Source organism: Urtica dioica, chromosome 7, assembly GCF_054948205.1.
Source record: "Urtica dioica subsp. dioica isolate 48M chromosome 7, U.dioica_male_clone48M_v1_H2, whole genome shotgun sequence".
Classification (NCBI taxonomy): domain Eukaryota; kingdom Viridiplantae; phylum Streptophyta; class Magnoliopsida; order Rosales; family Urticaceae; genus Urtica; species Urtica dioica.
Window position 1 is genome coordinate 24,815,840 of NC_142762.1, and position 19,453 is coordinate 24,835,292.

At 36.2% G+C, this 19,453-nt stretch overlaps 1 protein-coding gene across 2 annotated transcripts; it reads right to left on the reverse strand.

Moving 5' to 3' along the window:
* Nucleotides 1-431: 431 nt before the first annotated feature.
* EDD1 (glycine-tRNA ligase) lies at nucleotides 432-15,390 on the reverse strand. 2 transcript variants are annotated; one of them, XM_089619294.1, is made up of 36 exons: nucleotides 15,026-15,390; nucleotides 14,793-14,843; nucleotides 14,524-14,591; nucleotides 13,591-13,672; nucleotides 13,389-13,452; nucleotides 13,076-13,131; nucleotides 12,649-12,726; nucleotides 12,396-12,470; nucleotides 12,250-12,320; nucleotides 11,999-12,115; nucleotides 11,797-11,898; nucleotides 11,507-11,633; nucleotides 11,093-11,176; nucleotides 10,505-10,591; nucleotides 9,956-10,057; nucleotides 9,549-9,612; nucleotides 8,845-8,900; nucleotides 7,584-7,655; nucleotides 7,393-7,475; nucleotides 6,496-6,544; nucleotides 6,182-6,244; nucleotides 5,951-6,040; nucleotides 5,736-5,822; nucleotides 5,234-5,305; nucleotides 5,094-5,152; nucleotides 4,470-4,563; nucleotides 3,645-3,863; nucleotides 3,405-3,499; nucleotides 2,906-2,996; nucleotides 2,728-2,832; nucleotides 2,486-2,524; nucleotides 1,957-2,046; nucleotides 1,634-1,735; nucleotides 1,371-1,452; nucleotides 1,203-1,288; nucleotides 432-657 (listed from the first exon to the last, which is right to left on the reverse strand). In XM_089619294.1, the coding sequence occupies exons 1-36, from the start codon at nucleotides 15,260-15,262 to the stop codon at nucleotides 559-561; spliced, it is 3,198 nt and encodes a 1,065-aa protein (XP_089475420.1). In that variant the 5' UTR covers nucleotides 15,263-15,390; the 3' UTR covers nucleotides 432-558. The 2 variants fall into 2 exon arrangements, with proteins under 2 accessions (XP_089475420.1, XP_089475421.1); XM_089619295.1 differs by lacking the exon at nucleotides 15,026-15,390 and having other exon boundaries at nucleotides 437-657; nucleotides 14,514-14,591.
* Between the last annotated feature and the right edge of the window lie 4,063 nt (nucleotides 15,391-19,453).

Here is a 19,453-nt window from a genome sequence, read left to right on the forward strand (position 1 = left end):
TCACATGGTCTTGCAAGGTATTTTCGTCCAAAATTGATACAAAAGACCAATTTTGGATATTTTTAAACTAATAAGTCTAATTGAGATATTTTCATAACTACTAGGTCTAAAAAATGAAATTTCTCTTATGTAATTATGTATGGATTTGTTCTGGTCCAAATCTCCATTTTAGCTAAACTTTCGTCTTAAATCCTAAAAATTATATTAGATTTTAAAACATTCTCACTTTTTTAAACATTTTTAGAAATAATAATTTGAAAAATTGTATAAAATAAAAATTTGAAACTAATTGATTATTAATAATCAAAGTTTCAAGTTTTCAACCAAAAAAATCAAATTATGATACAAACCACAGACGATCTATATAAGCAATATATCACTTTCAAATTTCAAATTTAAGCACGAAAATTATTAAACGTGATACTTGCCAATTTAAGCTACTTTGCAATATTTTTCTTTTCAATTTTTTATTCAGCTACAAAACCAACTAGAAAGCGTGACAAAAATTATAACTTATATCGAATTAACTTAAATCGATAGTAGATATTGCTCAAAACCCTAAAATCCCGGCAAAACAGAAAGATCGACTATTCCTTTAGTAAGGTCCGCAATTTTCTTTAGCAATGCAAGCCTGTTCTTCCGAATTCTTTCTTCTTCCTGTTACAGGCAATCGCTCTTAGTAAAATGGATAGTTAAAAGCGGGGAAACAAATAAACTAACAGAAGATAATATATATATATATATATATATATATATATATATATATATAAAATATATATATATATATATATATATATATATATATATAGATAGATAGATAAAAACCCTTTAACCAGACGAATATAAAAATAACAAATTTCGTTTGACACTAACGCAGCTTTTGAAAAAAAAAAATTATTTTTATTTGTATTGCGCAATAGTGTTTGTGAGGAACATTAAACCAAAAAAAAAAAATTAAGAGTTAAACACAAATATTAAACCAGTATAGATGATAATATATTGACAGCTACATAGTCTTATATAGTTGAGTCTAAGCTTAATCTCAAAGACACTATAATACTAAATGGTCAGGTAATAGGAAACCAGAACACCATAATATTAAATTAGATTTGTTAACTCTGGTTGTAAATCTTTATTTAGCTTGGTAATTGTAAAAGCTTTTCAAGAGCTTCTGGTGTAGTTGTTGGGTTTCAGAGGCATACCACCATTACAAAGACACGCTCAAAGAAATCCTCAAGCGGTTGAAGGAGCTGGGTCGATGTCTCAACAAACTCATCAACCTCGACGCCTGAGTAAAAAAAACATGCTATGAATAAAAATATATTGTTTAGAAGAGATGTCATACACCAGAGGTACGAAACTTTTTGCACCTGGATGTATTTTCCCCTCGACTGACAAGAAAGCGTCCCATAAAGCTCTCTCTTCTGCCGTCTCAAAAAGAGCCTCGTCAACCTGATCAGATTACTTTCACTAGTTAAGAAGAGAAGGTACACTGTGATACAGTTAATGGCAAGGAAGTAAATTATTAGTGATATTATTGACCCTCCAAAGAAGATTAAGATGGGATTTTTCAAGGGGCACTTGAAGAGATGGGATTTTACGGTCTATTATCACATTAAAATCCAATACGTACCTCAATATCTGAGTCTACATCTTTTCCACGAACAATTCTGGTTGGACGAGAATATGCTTCAATCAACTTGGGGAAAAGTATGCCTTTCGACAGCTTTTCCATCTACAATGAAAGACTATATTAGTTGTGTGTGTGTGTGCGCGCGGGCGTGTATTAAAAAAAAATTATAATAATAATAATAATAAACAGAGAGAAAAAGATAAGCAGTTACATATGAAAAAAAAAACAAAAAAAACAAAAAAAAAAAAACAAAAAAACTGTATTTCTGATGCAGTGATCAAGTATTATTTTATTTTTCTCCACGTGGTGTTCAGACGGCTTACCTTGAATGCAGACTTTGCTGCTAGGGAAGGGATGTTGGCACGCTCTTCGAGAACAGCACGAACAATTTCAGGGCTTATGCCCTTATCAACCTGTATTCAGAGGGTGACACACTTCATGAAAATTGTGTTACACATTTACTTAGTTAGGCTTTTTAAATATGGGATTAGGGGTTTTTAAATCGAGCCATTAGGCTGTAAACCTTGGTTTATTAACTTAATGAGAAGAGTAGCCTTCAACCAACTTAATCGCTCTAAAAAACAAGAGGAGATTAGGTTCTGCTTGGAGCTTTGCGTTTTTGAGAATTCTTGTTTCACGAAAATTCATTTACAACGGCTCCTAACACAAGATCCAAGTTCAGGGCCGTAACAGTTTACATATTGGTTAGTCACAATAGTACAAGAATGCCTACCATATGGATAAAACTAAAGTAGGTCCGTCAGGGCAATATCATTACTAATCTTGAAATAATGCATTAATATTTTCGGTTGTATCAGTGAGTAACGAAAAAATAGTGGAAAGTTATGATACCAGAAATTGCTCCAATCTCCGAACGACGAATTGATGTGCCTGAAAAATAAACAAAAAAAATATTTCAAACAATATTGAACTTAAAGTTAATACAGAGATATATAAATAAAATTATCCCACACACCTATATGCTAATCTCCCCCTCCACCCCTCTCTTAACAGAATCCAATGGTTTGACATAAAAAAATAAATTAATTAATTAATTACAACTTTTTTCCCTGTTATTAGACTTGCAATCTCACATTATCCAAAACGGAGGATTCGACTTTTAGGGGCTGGACATCTGCAGCCAGTTGCAAAGCTTGTCTCAAGTCCAAATCTTTATTGTTTTCAACCAAAACTTGCACCTGGAGAACCAGATTAAAATTAATCATGATTGATAAGTGTGAATCCCAAAGCATGAACTTTCATGAGACTTACAAGACCATACGAGATTCTTCTGAGGCCAAATGGGTCATTGGTAGAACTAGGCTGACACCCAGCAGCAAATAAGCCAACAAGGCTATCCAATCTGGAAGAAGTACGGGGTTTGTTGGAACAATCACAATGATAGACTATTTAGTACATTTAGGGTTTTAAGGCATACAAAACTAAATGTCCTATTAAATTAACCATAATGGTCTATACTATTTGGGGGTCTGATAATAGAAATGTCATTACTCATGAGCTCAACAGTGAACCTACAGCAATTGGTGTTTCTTAAATAGAGATATCTTATTATGCAAACACCCGTTGCAATAATAATAAAGCAAAAGTAAAACATACATAACACAAACATAAGAAAGTAGACCCAACGAGTCCTAGATGTAAAGAAAGCCAAACTAAACAAAAATCACTTCATACGTTAATTTTCAAATATATATTTGGTGAATTGTGAATTTATTATGATGAAGAAAGTGAACTATGATTCAGTAATCACCTGTCAGTAATAGACAATACAATCCCAATATCTGTTTTTGGCAGTATATCACCAGAATATCTAGGAAGGGTGATCTCAAACAAAGCCTCAGCTATCTGCAATGTAGAAAAATCATGAAAAAGATAAACGCATGAATATATTATCAGCGAATGTTGGGAAAAAATTTGGAACTCAGAATCTGATATCGGCAAGCAATTTCGATTTGTATGTAGATAGAAGATAACACAACAGATAAACAACCTCCTCCGAATAGCCATCTCTAAGTGCATAATGACGAGCCATTAAGCCGGCGAGGGATGTGAATTCTGTAACAACTGCAGTAGCAAGATCTGACATTGCAACTGATGCTGCCTCTTCAACGCTTAGAAGTCCATCCTCATCAATTCTCAGCGCCAAACTTACTTTTGTAACCATACTCTGAAGACGCATCATCTTGTCCAGCATTGTTCCCAGCTTTTCCTGTTACGACATAAGTGGAAAAGTAAATGAGAGGTGAAACCAACATGAATATAATGACTCTACTCTCCAACATCAGTGGCTATCTAGCCATATGAAACGTAAGAAATTTTCAAATAGCCAACGTTTCGTTAATTTTTGGTAAATAGCCACGTATATCTATTTAAACTATCAAAATGATAAAAAAAAAAACGCAGATTAAATTTCTACTAAATATGTGTAAATAACGTTGGTTACGTCATATTTTTGGATATTTACGAAACATTTTGGCTATTTACGAAAAATTTACAAAATGTTGGCTAAAACGCAAACGCTTATGTTTATGCGGCTTATATCGCTAAATTTCTGACGGTAAAATAATGTTGCTATATAAAATTTGACATAAAGATTATCCATGAAAAGAAGAGTAAAGGAATGTGAGATATAGACTCATATCACTCATTCATATACTAAGAAAGTAAAAACATTTTCCTCTGTACTGCTCTTCCTCGCCTTGGATTTTTCCAGTTATTAATAAAATTTGCTGTTTCTATTAAAAAAAAAATAAAAAAAATAAAAAAAAAAAAAAAAAAAAGTAAAAACATTTCACAGTAAAAAAAAGCAACTCACATGGAAGAGGATCCCTTTCAGTTGGCTTCGATGTTCAGAAAGTCTCTTTCTTGTATCCAACTCATAGAAAAATTTAGCATCCTCGTAACGTGCTCTGTAAGAGTGAGAAAGCTTAGTTCTCTAATACGACTTAAAATGAAGGTTAATAAAAAAATGAGATATATGTGTTTTTCTTATGTTTGTGTTGTCATGTATGTCTTTACTTAACTTGGGTCTTGGACTAGGCGATTGCTTTAGTTTAGCCTATCATTGGAGGCAGATCATAGAATACTGTCATAAACTTTTGGACATAATAGGCTAAAGACAATAACCTAGTCTAAGACCTCGTCCCCTTGATCATCCAAAAGTTTTCTACCAAACAAAACTCTTGGAAAAATGTGTTTTTCACTCAAGTGGCGGTATTTACCAATCACCAATTTAAAAGACTTATTGCAATAATGTGATGCTAGACACAAGCTCATACATTTGCGTTTGAACAATTTAATTGAGTGTTTTGACACAGTAAACTGAAATGACAAATTTATAGACGAGGGCATAAACCAACATAAATCCTAGAAAATGATAAAGACAAGTGTACGAGCTTCTTGTTAACCAACATGTAAAGGCATAGCGAAAAAATATTACCTTAGTACAGCTTCATTCCCTTTTTTAACCAACTTCACATCAATTACTCCATTTGCTACCTGAGGAACCATGTGAAGTTTGTTATAATGCTTAGCAACAATTACATTATGAATCATTTTTGCACTTCAAATGAAACTCACTGCAATGAAGTAAGGCAACAATCTTCCAGTGTCATCTCTCAAAGCAAAATACTTCTGATGTTTCTGCATAACCTGCATCCGTAGTCGGAAAGTCTCAACACTTTGTGCAGTTTACTAAAAAAAATTATACACCACTTACAAACAAGCAAAAATAATGTAGAATCCAACAAAAAAACGCTATTACATTCGACAAGACTCAGGAAATAACATTTCTCATTGTAGCACAAATTAGCAAATAGAAATGAATGCAAGGACACACATGTCACACGAAATGCATTTGTGTGCTGCTGATAAGTTTTAGCATGTGCCCAGACTTTTTTTTTTTAAGAAAGAACGGGACTTTTACTGCCCAGGCTTTATCTTTAATCAAACTCACAACTTCATCAAACCAAACATACTCAGAGAGTTAAGCACTTCTTTCCTCCTTGAACTACACCAATGGCCGAAGTAATTACAGCTAACACGTCTATTGCTAATCATAACAGCAAGTTTAAATACTTACCATTGTCAGCAGCTCATCTGGAAGCGCTAAAAATGATTCTTTGAACTCTCCAAGAACAGAAACAGGAGCCTCAACCAAATTTGCAACCTACAGCAATTTTTTTTTTTTTTTTCTGTTATCTAAAGCTACCTAAATGTACAGCCTTAATAAACCCCATGTGCACCAAATTTCTAGATAAAGCTTAAATCCACATTCAACGAAGGAAACATACGTACCTCATTTAATAAGGAGTCCAGCACAACGACATTTCCTTCTACACTTTTAGCTAGTATATTGGACGACTCCAAAATGTTCTTCTTCCGTTCCTAAGTAAAAGTAGTTTGGTGAGCAATGTTTCATCACTGAAAGATAAAACTGGACACTTGTTCAATTATTCTATATATGATGTTTCTGGAATTAAATTGAAAAAGAGGAAACATTAATAGACCTATATCACAAGGTGATACCTCAACTGCAATATTGATTCCTGTAGTCTTCATCTGAGCAGCATAAGACTCTGCACTTTCTACCTATAGTTGTGTGCATTCAAATACCTCAGAGAGAATAAAACCATATATGTGCTGGATTTTCATACAAACTACGTTACTTTTAGTGCACAGAAACTATAGTGTACCAGTTACACAAGTAAAATACTTTTTATAAGATGCAGACTTACCATATTAGATTTAATTCAAAACACAGACTGTACCACGCAAATTTTATTAGATAATGTTATGCTTCAAGACTATGAAGTTAAAGGTAAATAAGTCCTCTCACGTACCTCAAATGTAGCTGACTCAGTGTTCCTGAGACCATATGATTTGTTCCCACTGCGGACCAAAAGAGGAAAAAATAATTGTGAAGTAAGGAACTATTAAGCAGATATGTGAATAAGAAATCTAACATAACAAAAAAATTGAGTAAAATGTATCCGAAGATATCACACAATAAAACGAGCATAAAGCACCCGTCCTTTAACATGTCATATAAGCATACCTTACTGGTCCATTCTATCATGGGTATATGAACAACGTTTCTATTTTCTTTATTATTAAAGGATCTAAATTAAAAAGACAGACCAGGAAAGCCTGTGTTTGGAACCTGGAAAATAGAAGGGAAAGGAAAATTAAACTCCTCTTATTTCCATTGTGATTTTTGGATGGAAAAAGAAAAGGGAGAGAAAAATGAGAGACAAAATAAGAGGGAGAATGTATATCTAATGAGTGGACTCCGTATTCCATGGAAAATTGGGTGAAAGATTAAATTTACAAAATTTCTACAAGTGGGGACCGCGTTTGTGTCTATTTCCTTTCTCTTTTATTTCTCTCCCATTTTCCATGTCTTCTAAAGACATCACAGAATTTTGATTCCCGCTCCTATTTTTCTTTCTATTTTCCTTTTCCCTCATATTTTTATTTTCTCTCACATTTTTCAAGTTCCAAGCAGAGCTAATCAAAGATTGGTCAAGGAAATAGAACCAAACTCTGGAACAAAAACAAACAATCAGAGAGCTAATTAAAGATTGGTCAAGGAAATAGAACCAAACTCTGGAACAAAAACAAACAATCAGAGAGCTAATTTCGATTCATTTTCTCTCGGTGATCCTCGACGTTAGTACTCTCTCCTCGAAGATGCTACACATGAACCAAAACTTTGAAATCATGAATTATATTCTTACCTCATAAGCCCAGCAAATGTAAAAGGAACAACTATATCTCCATGGAGGGCCAAAATCCAGCGAATTGGTCTGCTAAATACAACCTGCAAGAGAAAGATAAAACAAACATCATTCACCAATCCATTTAGAACAAGTTTCCCCACAGACGTTCTAGCCGATATGATTCTGCGACAAGGGAAAATAATACTAACCTGAGAATTCCACCGCATCGACTTGGGAAATGATACTTTAGAAATAATATTGGGAAATTCCTCCGACAGAACCTATTGATAGAGGGGAGAGGACTGAGAGATGAGAGAAGAAAATAAAAGATAAGAATTTCAACCAGACTAAAATGGAATTGGACGAAAAGTTAATACAGAACAGAATGAGTAAGAGCAACAACAAAGTTTCATTCTTTTTCAGCATCCCCCATAACAGAATTTTTAATAGTTACAATTACTTCATCCCATATTTTGTCTGAAAATTTGCTTGCAATCCACTAAAATCAGTATTTAATTGATTAAATTATCATTTCTGCAGGAAAAAAACTGCTTATGTGATAATTAATGAATTTATAGTTATTAAAAAAACATGCATCAACATTAATTCACACATAAAGCAGCCAAGTCGGGTCCATTAGGTATATAGCCATATTTACACTTTGAGATTGCTATTTAGCCAACGTTGGTAAATATTTGGTTAATAGTTACATCCACGCATTTACACACTTAATTGACGCAAATACCCACTCTTTTATTTCAATGAAAGGGCAAACCAGGAATGTCACGTCATGTTTGTGGTTATTTACCAAATAATTACCAAACGTTGGCTATATAACAATCACAAACGTCTAAACTGGCTAGTTACCTAAATTTTTGTTTATATTTTTATACTTGTTACAAATTTTTTTCAAAATATTATCCAAATAAGCCACCGTAAGTCTAGGAATTGTTAGATAGCCAACCTTTTGTAATTTTTTTGTAAATAGCCACCTCAACTTACTACAGCACTAAAAAAGACAAAAATACCCAAAAACATTTCCTCCTATTTTGGTTTTTTGTCTTTTTGAGAGCTGTAAATAAGTTGAGGTGGCTATTTACAGAAAATTAACAAAAGGTTGGCTATTATACAAAACGCTATGAGTCAAACGGTTATATAGCTAAAAGACCCTTTTTTAGGAGAAACTCAAATTTTTGTTACAACAATTAAAATCAAGTTAAATGATGCTTGAAAAATCATGTATTCTCTGCCTGCTTACAACTGTTCTTGAGCCATTAATTTTGATATCACGTAGAAAAGCAATGCAGGATGCACTTAATGTGTACGGATGGAAAACATACTAGCTGATAATTTTGATAATGCAACACCAGAAACACAGGCAATCATAACGGGGATTGACTCTTAATACAGAAGCAAACCATGGTTATCTAATCATCTAAAACAGAAAAAGAAAAAAGTAAGCCTTAAAACCTCCAAAGCAGATCGTGAAGATTCTTTTACACGAGCATAAACATATTCTGTTTTCCCTGCAACATAAAACTTTCTATAAGCAACTATTATCAAATCATCACCATAGATTACAATATTAAGAAAATTCAAAGTGAACGAGAGAAACTAGTGTATGATGATGCCCATTAAAAAATCTTTTGTGATCTCGTTAGAGACTGGGATAGTGACATTTAGCATCAATATTTTACAAAGGCAGGTTAACCCACCTTCATTGCTTTCGTTAGGGACCTTAGATATTGAGATACTCTGATAATATATAGATATGAACAGATTAAATTTCAATAACAACGTACTGTTGTCAGGTTTTTCGTCTGATCTGTCTAAGGTATGCAAGAAAATACACGAAGTATAATTGGATGCGACCTTATAATTGAACTTAAATATAATCAACCTTCTCAATGACTATGATACGGATTTTAAAGGTAATTTAAAAAAACACAAACTTAATAGAGTTAGAATGTAACATCTCATATAAGGTTAAAAGTTAAGTTCTCAGATAAATTATAGAATGGCTTCATCTTAGACACAAAGCTTTTCCTCCTCTTTTATTTTCTATTTTAGTCCGGAATTTTATAGTTGTGATGCTTCTAGGTAATTGCTATTTTTATTACTACGTGACATTAAAGTAGAGTAGTACAGAATCAATAATTTTCATATAGACTCACCATCAACCTTTCGGTATACAGAGTCCACCGGAACAGAATATCTGCGGCAAAAACCCTCGCCAGCCTGGCGTAAAATAGGAGGTTATGTATACAGTCTCTAAAAAAATCTGAAGAAAAAAATCGTCTTACACAAGAAAGAGATGAGCAAAAACAAAAACATCACATATCAGAAGTAAACAATATGGTGTCTGCAATTTCGCAAGTTCAATTACAATCTAGGTAACTGGAACAGGCATAAGCAGGCATAAAGAACAATCGGTCCCTTCTTATTTAGCTACAAAAAGACGATACCCTATTAGCCAAAATAAAAATATTGTCATTCAAGTTTTTCCTGTACCAAAGATTAAATGTCAAATTAAGAAATACCAAACTGTTGATAAAAGTATTCCTTCAAGCACAAAATTCACCTTTGTCGGATTCCCTATATCGTCAAATGCTTTAGAAGCAGGAGGTCCTCGGATCTCAACCTCGTTCGCTTCTTGTTTCGTGCAAAGGCTCTCAACAAAAACCTGATAAAAATAGTACAGCAATTACAACTTCACAGACCAGCCGTGTGAACCGCAAATGGAAATACAAACAATTTCCCCAGGAACTCAATCATGGCAGAAGATAACCCAAGCTCCAATAAGACTTATAAACCCATAGTATTAAAGTATATATCGAAGAAAAACCCTTTCTAATGTTCTCTTTTTTCTTTATCTAGGGATGATTAAGTATTGTCGCTGCTTGTACAGCTATTCTGTTAATCTCTAGAATTGCTTTTATTTAATCTTCAATGTGAGGATAGCTAGACTTCGGTCCTTGCAACTGATTTACTTATTGGTTTATCATTTAACATAAGAACACATTTTCTAAGAACAATAATATAAATACTATTATAAACATGGTACATACAAATAAATCCTAAACTAAACACTGATAGTACTTGAAACTAATAAATATTTAGGAGATCATACCACCAGCCTACGAGGCGTGCCAAAAGCTTGTACTCTTCCATGTCTCAACCTTTGCTTATCTAACAACTGCACTACCAAAGCTTCAAGCTGCAGTGAGCAACGACATCATTTATATTACATATAGGGTGGAGAAGGCTCATAGATTTTGGAAATCCCTCCTTAATCACTGCCTTTTGTATAGCTCAGTATAATCAAATGCATATCTAAATTTTAATAAGTAAAAATATTCTGATCCTTAGAGAGAGAAATCCAATACATTCAAAAAACAAAATCAGTAAAATAGAGTTCTTTTAACAAGTAAATGAAATAGAAGAGTAAAATAGTGTTTTGGGGGTTTCAGTAAGCAGCTAGCCACTACAAGTGACCAGTACTAGATGAAAATTGTGAGTTTTAAAAGGTACATAAAGCTTCATAGGATAGCAGAAAGAATAACAAAGAATGGGCAACATAAAGCATGAATCTGAAGTGCAGAAATGAAGAACATATCCATGGGCATCGAAAAAGTTGTAACATTTGGGGTTTTTGGAAATCGCTCCAAACAGAAAACATGTGAAACTAGTATTCTTATGTTATATAAAGGAGTAATACCTGCTGGCTTGCATCAATAACATCTTCAGGAGGTATCTCTTCTGTCCCAATTTCAAGAAGGAACAACCTTGAATCATCATGAACCTGGAACACGAGTCAGTCAAAAAAACTGAGCAATAAGGAATTTCTTAAAGTTTCATTTGTTTACCCCATTTTTCAAGACTTCTCGAGGAAATAAATTTTTCAAAACAGGATATTACAAATTACATCTACAACCGCCCACCACTATTTCTAGCTGTTGCAGTCATTCAACCGACTAAAATGTTTTACGGAAGCCTTAACTTGCTACATCTAATTGATAAGTACAGGTGCAGTGCAAAAATAACTTACAAATTTTAAATTCCTTTTCAGCTACAAAAAAAAAAAAAAAAAAAAAAAAAAAAAAAAAAAAAGTCATCAATCCTGTGAACTAACCCTTCTGACAGCTTCCTCAACCAACTCTTTTGGACATACGAGATCTACAGGTTCACAATTGGTGCCCAATGGATGTCCTAAGGATTCCCTGGTCTTCAACCAAAGCTGTGCACACTGACGAGCTAAACTGAATGCAACAAGTAACACAAGCAAAAGCAAACTGTGTAAAATAAATGGTCATGCTGGTAATTCTGGGAGAGACGGAATAAATGTGCATTTAATTATTAAGTTATAATGGGCTCTAAAATGGAGACAAACTATCTTCAACTAAATAAAGAAGATGATCTTACCTACGCATCCGACCAAAATATCGAGCACGCTCTGTCACCCCAACAAACCCTCTTGAGTCTAATATGTTAAAAGTATGTGATGTTTTCAAAAGCTGATCATACCTAACATGCAATGAGCAAAATAGTCAAACCAACAGAGAACAGAGACTAAGACTTAGTTGCACAGTACAAAAACAGAAACGGAATGGAAGCTTAAACATACGCAGGGATTGGTAGACCAGAAGAAAGCAAGGTCTGTGATTCTGCCTCAAAAAAATCAAAGTGTTTCTGAAGATGATCAACACTAGCATGCTCTAGATAATAAGCACTCATTTCTTTCCTGCAACAACATTTACTAGATTTATTCAGATCATGAAAAGACACCAAGGTCTTAAATATTCAAACAACATCTTTAATTTCAAAAGCAAGATATCTAAATCAGACAAAACAATGCAGCTTTAGAAGTGTATATACTCATTTTCCATGAAGAGCTCCCCGTATGTGATTCCGTCAGCATACTGAATTTTCTTGAAATGGTCGACTCCCTACAATTGTTGTCATTAGGTTGAGCAAACATCAGAAAATAAAAATAAAAATGAAAGATAAGCTAGAAAAATTACCTGAAGTAGCATGAGAATGCGCTCAAGACCGTAAGTAATTTCAACAGATATTGGAGACAACGGAAGACTTCCAGCCTAAGAAATTAAGTGCAAAAGTGTTATAAAAATGTAAAAATAAATAAATAAATAAATAGTCGTGTCTCTCTGTGAAAAAAAAAAAAAAAAAAAAAAAAAAAAAAAAAAACTATTTAGAGCTCATCATGGTGCATTATAATGGGTTAACACCACCCAGTCGAAGTTTGTGAAAAGGAACCTGCTGAAAATAAGTAAACTGGGTAATCTCCATTCCATCCATCCAGATTTCCCAGCCCAGACCCCAGGCGCCAAGAACCTGAAAACAATTCAAAGTAATTTATTGGAGCAAAGCAGAAAACAAATCCTCTGTGCAGATAGTAATCATTATAACTTATTGTTTAAGAGAACTGCATTTTCTGGATATGAATTCACAATCTATAGTGATAGAAAGAGCCTGACTAATTATCAGTCATGATATCACCTGACAAATCGAAAGACTTCGAGATTGAAAAGAGAGGAAGAGCGTGTGTATTTATACTTATCGCTCTTTCCATTTTCTACAGATCTTGTTGTCCTTGTTATAATATTTCCAATATCAATGTAGTTTCTCTTAACAGCAAAAAAAAAACTACAGGATTGAAGAATGGTAGAGAGCAATGTATTACCGGACTCTCCCAGTTGTCCTCCACAAACCTTATATCATGCGCACGAACGTCAATACCTGTCATTAATATAAAATTTACACAACAGAAGTATAACAATTTTCTTCCTTTTTTTCACAAGTAACAGTTTATTGTATTATAAGAAGAGATAGTTTATAGCATTTTAAATATCAAAATTGGCCAAAATCAGATTACATGGTTTCAAATCATTTTTGAAAACTGATTAAGACCCTAGGGCTGAGCGGATCAAACGGAAAACAAACACGCCAGCCCAAAACTAATGTATTGTGATAAATAGAGAGCATTCAGTCACAACCTAGTGCCGATAGGCTCCCAAGGAAAAGGTCTTGTGAATTTCCTGGATCAGGCTTCAGTATGACCTGTGATAAATAAATACAAACATGAATAATACGTAATAGCAGATTCGTGCTAAGCTTCATACTTACCTTTTCTCAATAGGGACCAACTATGTACCCAAGAAGAGTATGTATGTCGGTTAACTAGAGAGTCAAATTTACCTGGAACTGAGTGTGTCTTTGGAGCCTATTCGGATTTTCACCATAACGACTATCATCTGGGCGGATACTAGGCTCTACATACCTGCCATCAAAAGTAACAATAGACTCGATAATTTTTTGTAGACTCAGCTCCTCCATCAATGCACTCATCATTCAGAAAAGTTTTACAGAGGGTTGCGATTTTAAATTACCTTTGTTACTAACAAATTTATCTAAGTGTGCATCGAAAATTTAAATAAACCAATTATACAAGTTATGACTAAAAAAAAAAGAAAAATTTTCTTTTAAATTTCTTCAGTTGAGAAGTTAGTAACGCGAAAAACAAGAACAAGATTACAAAGGCCATACAAGAGAACACGTTAAACACATACAAGTCAGGTTAGATAACTATGAAATCTCTACTCCCCTTTAACCACATAAAGGAAAAGGGAAATCTTAATATCCCTTAAGGTTGGATCGACAAAGAAGTCAATGCCAAGCATTTTTTGAACATTTCCAATAAGTCATCACATAAAAAGTATGTCGAACGTGGGTCAATGGACATCAAATACGCTTACTTAACTTGCAAGACACAACATGCATAACCAAATCCCAAAAATGCTTCAGTTCATCACCGAGTAAATTCCTCTCTAAAGGTACGGTGAATAAAGAAAGGACTTTCGAATAATTCAATCAACACCTTTGTATTTTTTTAGTCGAGCTAACATCTTTTCGGAAAAATAAAGTGAAAAAGTTTGGCCTCATTTGACATGTGAATCATGATTATGCAAATTATGATTAGTATCTACCAACACACAGGTTTTCTATCTCCATATCTTGCCATGTTCTAGGCCAACTACATGCCCTGACAACAGCACAATCTTTCAGTTAAAAGCAGGCATCTATAATCACCATAGTTTTTGTATCAGTCATTACAAACTTACGCATACTTACGCAACATTCCACGGTTCTGGACCAAGAACCCTCAAGTATGTCAAAGGATTCATAGTCCCAGCACCAACCTGATCAAATTCAGCCGAAACTCTGTAAGATAAATCAGTCACAGATGGTATTCAAGATGAAAATGACAGAGAGAAACTAGTAATTCAGATGCTTAAAAACACTGTTACTAGCACTGAATTATTACGATAACATGACTAAGAACAAGTTGTTGACGTGAAACTGATTAAGAGTCCGAAAAAAAAAAGAGGAGTTTCATTTACCTCTGTGTTGCTACATTGCATTATTGCACATCCAACTGAAGCCCAATATTCCTGAACCATTGACATACATTCCATTTTTAGTCCGAATACAAGGAATTTCAAACTTCTTACTATCAGTCGAGCATGTACTTATATACATACGATATACAGATAAACACAGAAACAGAAACAGAAACAAGGAATTATAATGGTTAAAAATATATATGTATACATATATATATAGTGAAAGCGACCTGAAGACACTGAATTGCTTGCTGGAACGTAAGGACTGAGACTGGCTTATAATCTCCGGAGAGCTGCTGCGGAGCTTTGACGGAGGAGGTGCTGACCGCGGCGGCGTTGGAGACGGATTTTGCAGACCGCCGCCGGCGAACACTGGAGACGCGGCGAGGGTAGAAGGGGAACGAGAGGCGCGAGGAAGTTTGCCACCGGATAACTGATATGGGCAGAGGGAACGCCTGTGTAACCATTGTTGAATCTCTCTCTCTCTCTCTCTTAATCTTAATCTTCTCTTCTCTTCTCTTCTTTTGGGTTCAAGATTTCTGAGTGGAGAGGGCGGAGAACAGAAAAGCTCTTCAAACATTTAAGGATAAAATGCTATCATTTAATAGTGAGCCATGGGCATGAAATTTTCGAATTTTTTTAACTTTTCTTTTTTCTATTATCTTTACAAGGCTCCATATGACGGTCTTTCCATGTTTTAATCAAATGCGCAATTTATCTCTTTCCGTTTCTAAAAAGGGTAATTTAACAAAATAGACAACTTTTTTTTTAAAAAAACATGGACAGCACCACGGGAAAATACCATAATAACCCTCACTTTAGTGGCGGAGGAAAACTGTGGTTACATCAAGGACTAATACAACGGAGGTCGTTCACGGCCTCTTGAACAACACTAGGAGGGGCCGATCCCAACCATCGGCGCCCGGGTCAAAATTAAAAGCATAGCTAGCAAGAACATGGGCAGCCTTATTACAATCATGAGGGTGGAACACAAAATCCAAGCTATCAAATCTAGGTAAAAGAAGGAAAATATCGTTGATAATCGTACCTAACTCCGTAGCTTGCGCCTCGCGCCTTCGGGTAGCCGAGGTAACTTCAAGACAATCGGATTATATAACAACATGAGACCAACCCATATCAAGCGCAAAAAGCATACCTTGAAGCACCGCCGAAGCTTCAGAAACTTGGGCGAGAGACCAAGATGAATAATCTTCGTTTCCGAGCCAAGAATCTCCCCCTTCGTATTCCGCGCAATCACCCCAAGCCCAATCCGACGATCTTTCGCTCGGACGGCGGCATCCACCGATATCGCCACTTTATTTGTCGGAGGTGGGTTCCACTTCCTCGGCAGGGCAGCCTCCCGCTTCTCCTTAAGGACACCGCATGCTTCTTGGTAATCTCGTAGAAACTGTTGGAATAAAGTTAATAAATATTGTTTATTAACATGTGGATGGCTGATTTGTGTCAACAATTTGAGTGGGCTCCACTCATCGGAATTGAATAATTCCAAGTGATACGGATTCCTCGTAACGAGGGCTATAAAATTAAATATTTGTTTGCCAAAATCGGACCTAAGGTGAATGAGAAAGTGACGAAGTCATTCCAGCTCGACCGGGCGAGGTCGACTGGACGAAGTGATGAAGTCATTCCAGCTCGACTGGGCGAGGTCGACTGGACGAAGTGACGAAGTCATTCCAGCTCGACTGGGCGAGGTCGACTGGACGAAGTGACGAAGTCATTCCAGCTCGACTGGACGAGCTCGACTAGACGAGCTCGACCGGACGAAGTGACGAAGCGTACGTTTGAGAATTAAAGCCAACGGTTTGTATGCTTCAATTCAATGGTTTTTGAGCTTTAAGTGCGCATTATGGCTGTGTAATAAAGCCATTAAGGCTGAAAACGTTGGACTGTTCGCATGGTTTTGAATTCAAAACGGTGTGTTAAATGGTTGTAATAGCCTTCGTTTAATGCCTTTAAGGCTGGACGTTTTTGAACTTCAAACCGACGTAGCCTTGGCCTATATAAAGAGGCTTCAGCTCTCATTCAGAAGACACACGAATTCCATTGTTTCCCCACTGTTCCCGAGCTCTCTCTTCCCCAGAGATTCTTTTCTTTTGCTTTGTCGTGGTGATAGTTTCGCACAGGTCCTAGTTCGCCGAGAGTCAAGTGTATTGGTGCTAAGCTTGCCTCTGCTAGTCATTGTATCCTGGGAGGTTTTCGCTCGAGTATTCCAGCATCCGTGGGAGGGCGATAAAAAGCTTCAAGGAGACCGTCCAACGGGCCTCGACTAATTTTCCGATTTGTTTTTCCTGTTCTAAGGTTTAGCCGGTTTATATGTAATTGTTTTTACGTGAATTTTTCGTTCCATGCAATTTGTCTTTTTTCATCAATATTAATACAATATTGCTAACAATCTTGAAGCTTTTTACTTTCTAAGACAGGTTGCAAGGAAGGAAAAATATTTTATTTTTCCATTTTTTTGTTCCCGGATTTTTGTTGAAGATTACTAATTCTGAATTTCTTTTGTAGAAATATGTCTAACGTGAACGACTCGATGAACGTGAATGTTGGAGGGAACGTCAATGACAATCCCTCCTTGGTAAACAACCCGACGAACTTGATCAACATTGGCCAAATCCCCGTGGCTGTGGGACAAAGCTCGATGGCGGCTACGGCCGGGAACGGACCCGCGGGTCTCGTTCAACCGATGGCGGGTTTGGGCCTAGATGCTCCAAACATGGGTGTGGCTCGAGGGCCTCCCACGGTGATGCCGGCCGAGAGACCGGGGAAGTTTGACGGGCTGAACTTCAAACGATGGCAACAAAAGATGGTCTTTTTCTTGACGACCATAGGACTTGCTCGGTTTTTGACCGAAGATCCTCCGGCCACTCCTCGTGAGGGTGAAGCCGACCCACAAGTGCTTCGGGCCTATGTGGGGTGGAACGAATCCGACTACCTTTGTCGTAACCACGTGTTAAATTGTCTCGCCGACTCTTTATACAACGTGTATAGCTCAAAAGCCTCGTCTAAAGAGCTTTGGGATCCGTTGGATCGAAAGTACAAAACCGAGGATGCGGGCTCTAAGAAGTACATTGTGGGTCGCTTCCTATAGTACAAAATGGTGGACACGAAGACCGTGGTGAGTCAAGTGCAAGAGCTTCAACTCATTTTCCACGAGATTCAAGCCGAAGGAATGACCATTAGCGAGTCTTTCCAAGTTGCCTCTGTGATAGAGAAATTTCCACCGGGGTGGAAGGAGTTCAAGAACTACCTCAAGCACAAGCGAAATGAGATGGGTCTTGAAGACTTGGTTGTTCGCCTCCGAATCGAGGAAGACAACCGTGGCTCCGATAAAAGACTGAGAACCGTCTCCGAGCGAGCCAATGTCGTCGAACATGGCGAGAACTCGAAGGGCAAGAAGCACGCCCACAAACTTGGAGTCAAGGGAGGGACGTTCAAGAAGAAGTACCAACAAAAGATTGTTGGTAAATGCTACAATTGCGACAAAGTTGGTCACCGGGCTGCCGATTGTAGAAAGCCAAAGAAGAAGAAGGAGACCAATGTCGTGGAGGATGATAATGACCTCCTCGTCGCTGTGGTCTCCAAGGTCAACATGATTGACTCGAATCCGAAGGAGTGGTGGCTGGACACTGGAGCAACCCGCCACATCTGCGCTGACAAGAACTCCTTCTCCACCCTTGAGCAGCTAGGAGATGGAGAAAAGTTGTTCATGGGCAACTCTGCTACCTCTGAAGTCAAGGGGGAAGGTGAAGTCTTCTTGAAGATGACCTCTGGGAAGGAGATGAAGCTCACCAAAGTTCTCTACATGCCTGATATGCGGAAGAATCTTATCTCTGGGACTGTGCTGGATAACCTTGGATTTAGGATGGTTTTAGAGTCTCAAAAACTTGTATTATCTAAAAATGGTATGTATGTGGGCAATGCCTATGTCAAGAATGGCATGGTCAAAATGAATGTAATGGCCATCAAGGCAAAACAAATGAATAAAAATTCTTCTTCCGCTTATATGATTGAGTCGTCTAATTTATGGCATGGTAGACTAGGTCATGTAAATTATGACACACTGAGAAAATTGATTAATTTGGAGTGTATTCCAAAGTTTAATATTGACTCAAATCATAAATGTGAAATTTGTGTTGAAGCAAAATTAACAAGAACATCCTTTCATAGTGTTGAAAGAAGTAATGAACCTCTCGACTTAATCCATACCGATTTATGTGATTTAAAGTTCATGCCCACGAGAGGTGGTAGTAAATATTTTGTGACTTTTATTGATGATTGTACAAAATATTGTTACGTATATTTGCTTAAAAGCAAAGATGAAGCAATTGAGAAATTTGTCATATACAAATTGGAAGTTGAGAATCAACTTAATAAGAAGATTAAGAAAGTGTGAAGTGATCGAGGAGGTGAATATGTTGAACCATTTGGTGCCTTTTGTGCACAACATGGAATTATTCACGAAGTCACTCCACCTTATTCTCCTCAATCAAACGGCGTGGCCGAACGTAAGAATCGCACTCTCAAGGAGATGATGAATGCGATGTTGTTAAGTTCTGGGTTACCCCAAGAAATGTGTGGGGGAAGCGATCTTGTCTGCAAATTATCTTCTGAACAAGATACCCCGAAAGAAGGAC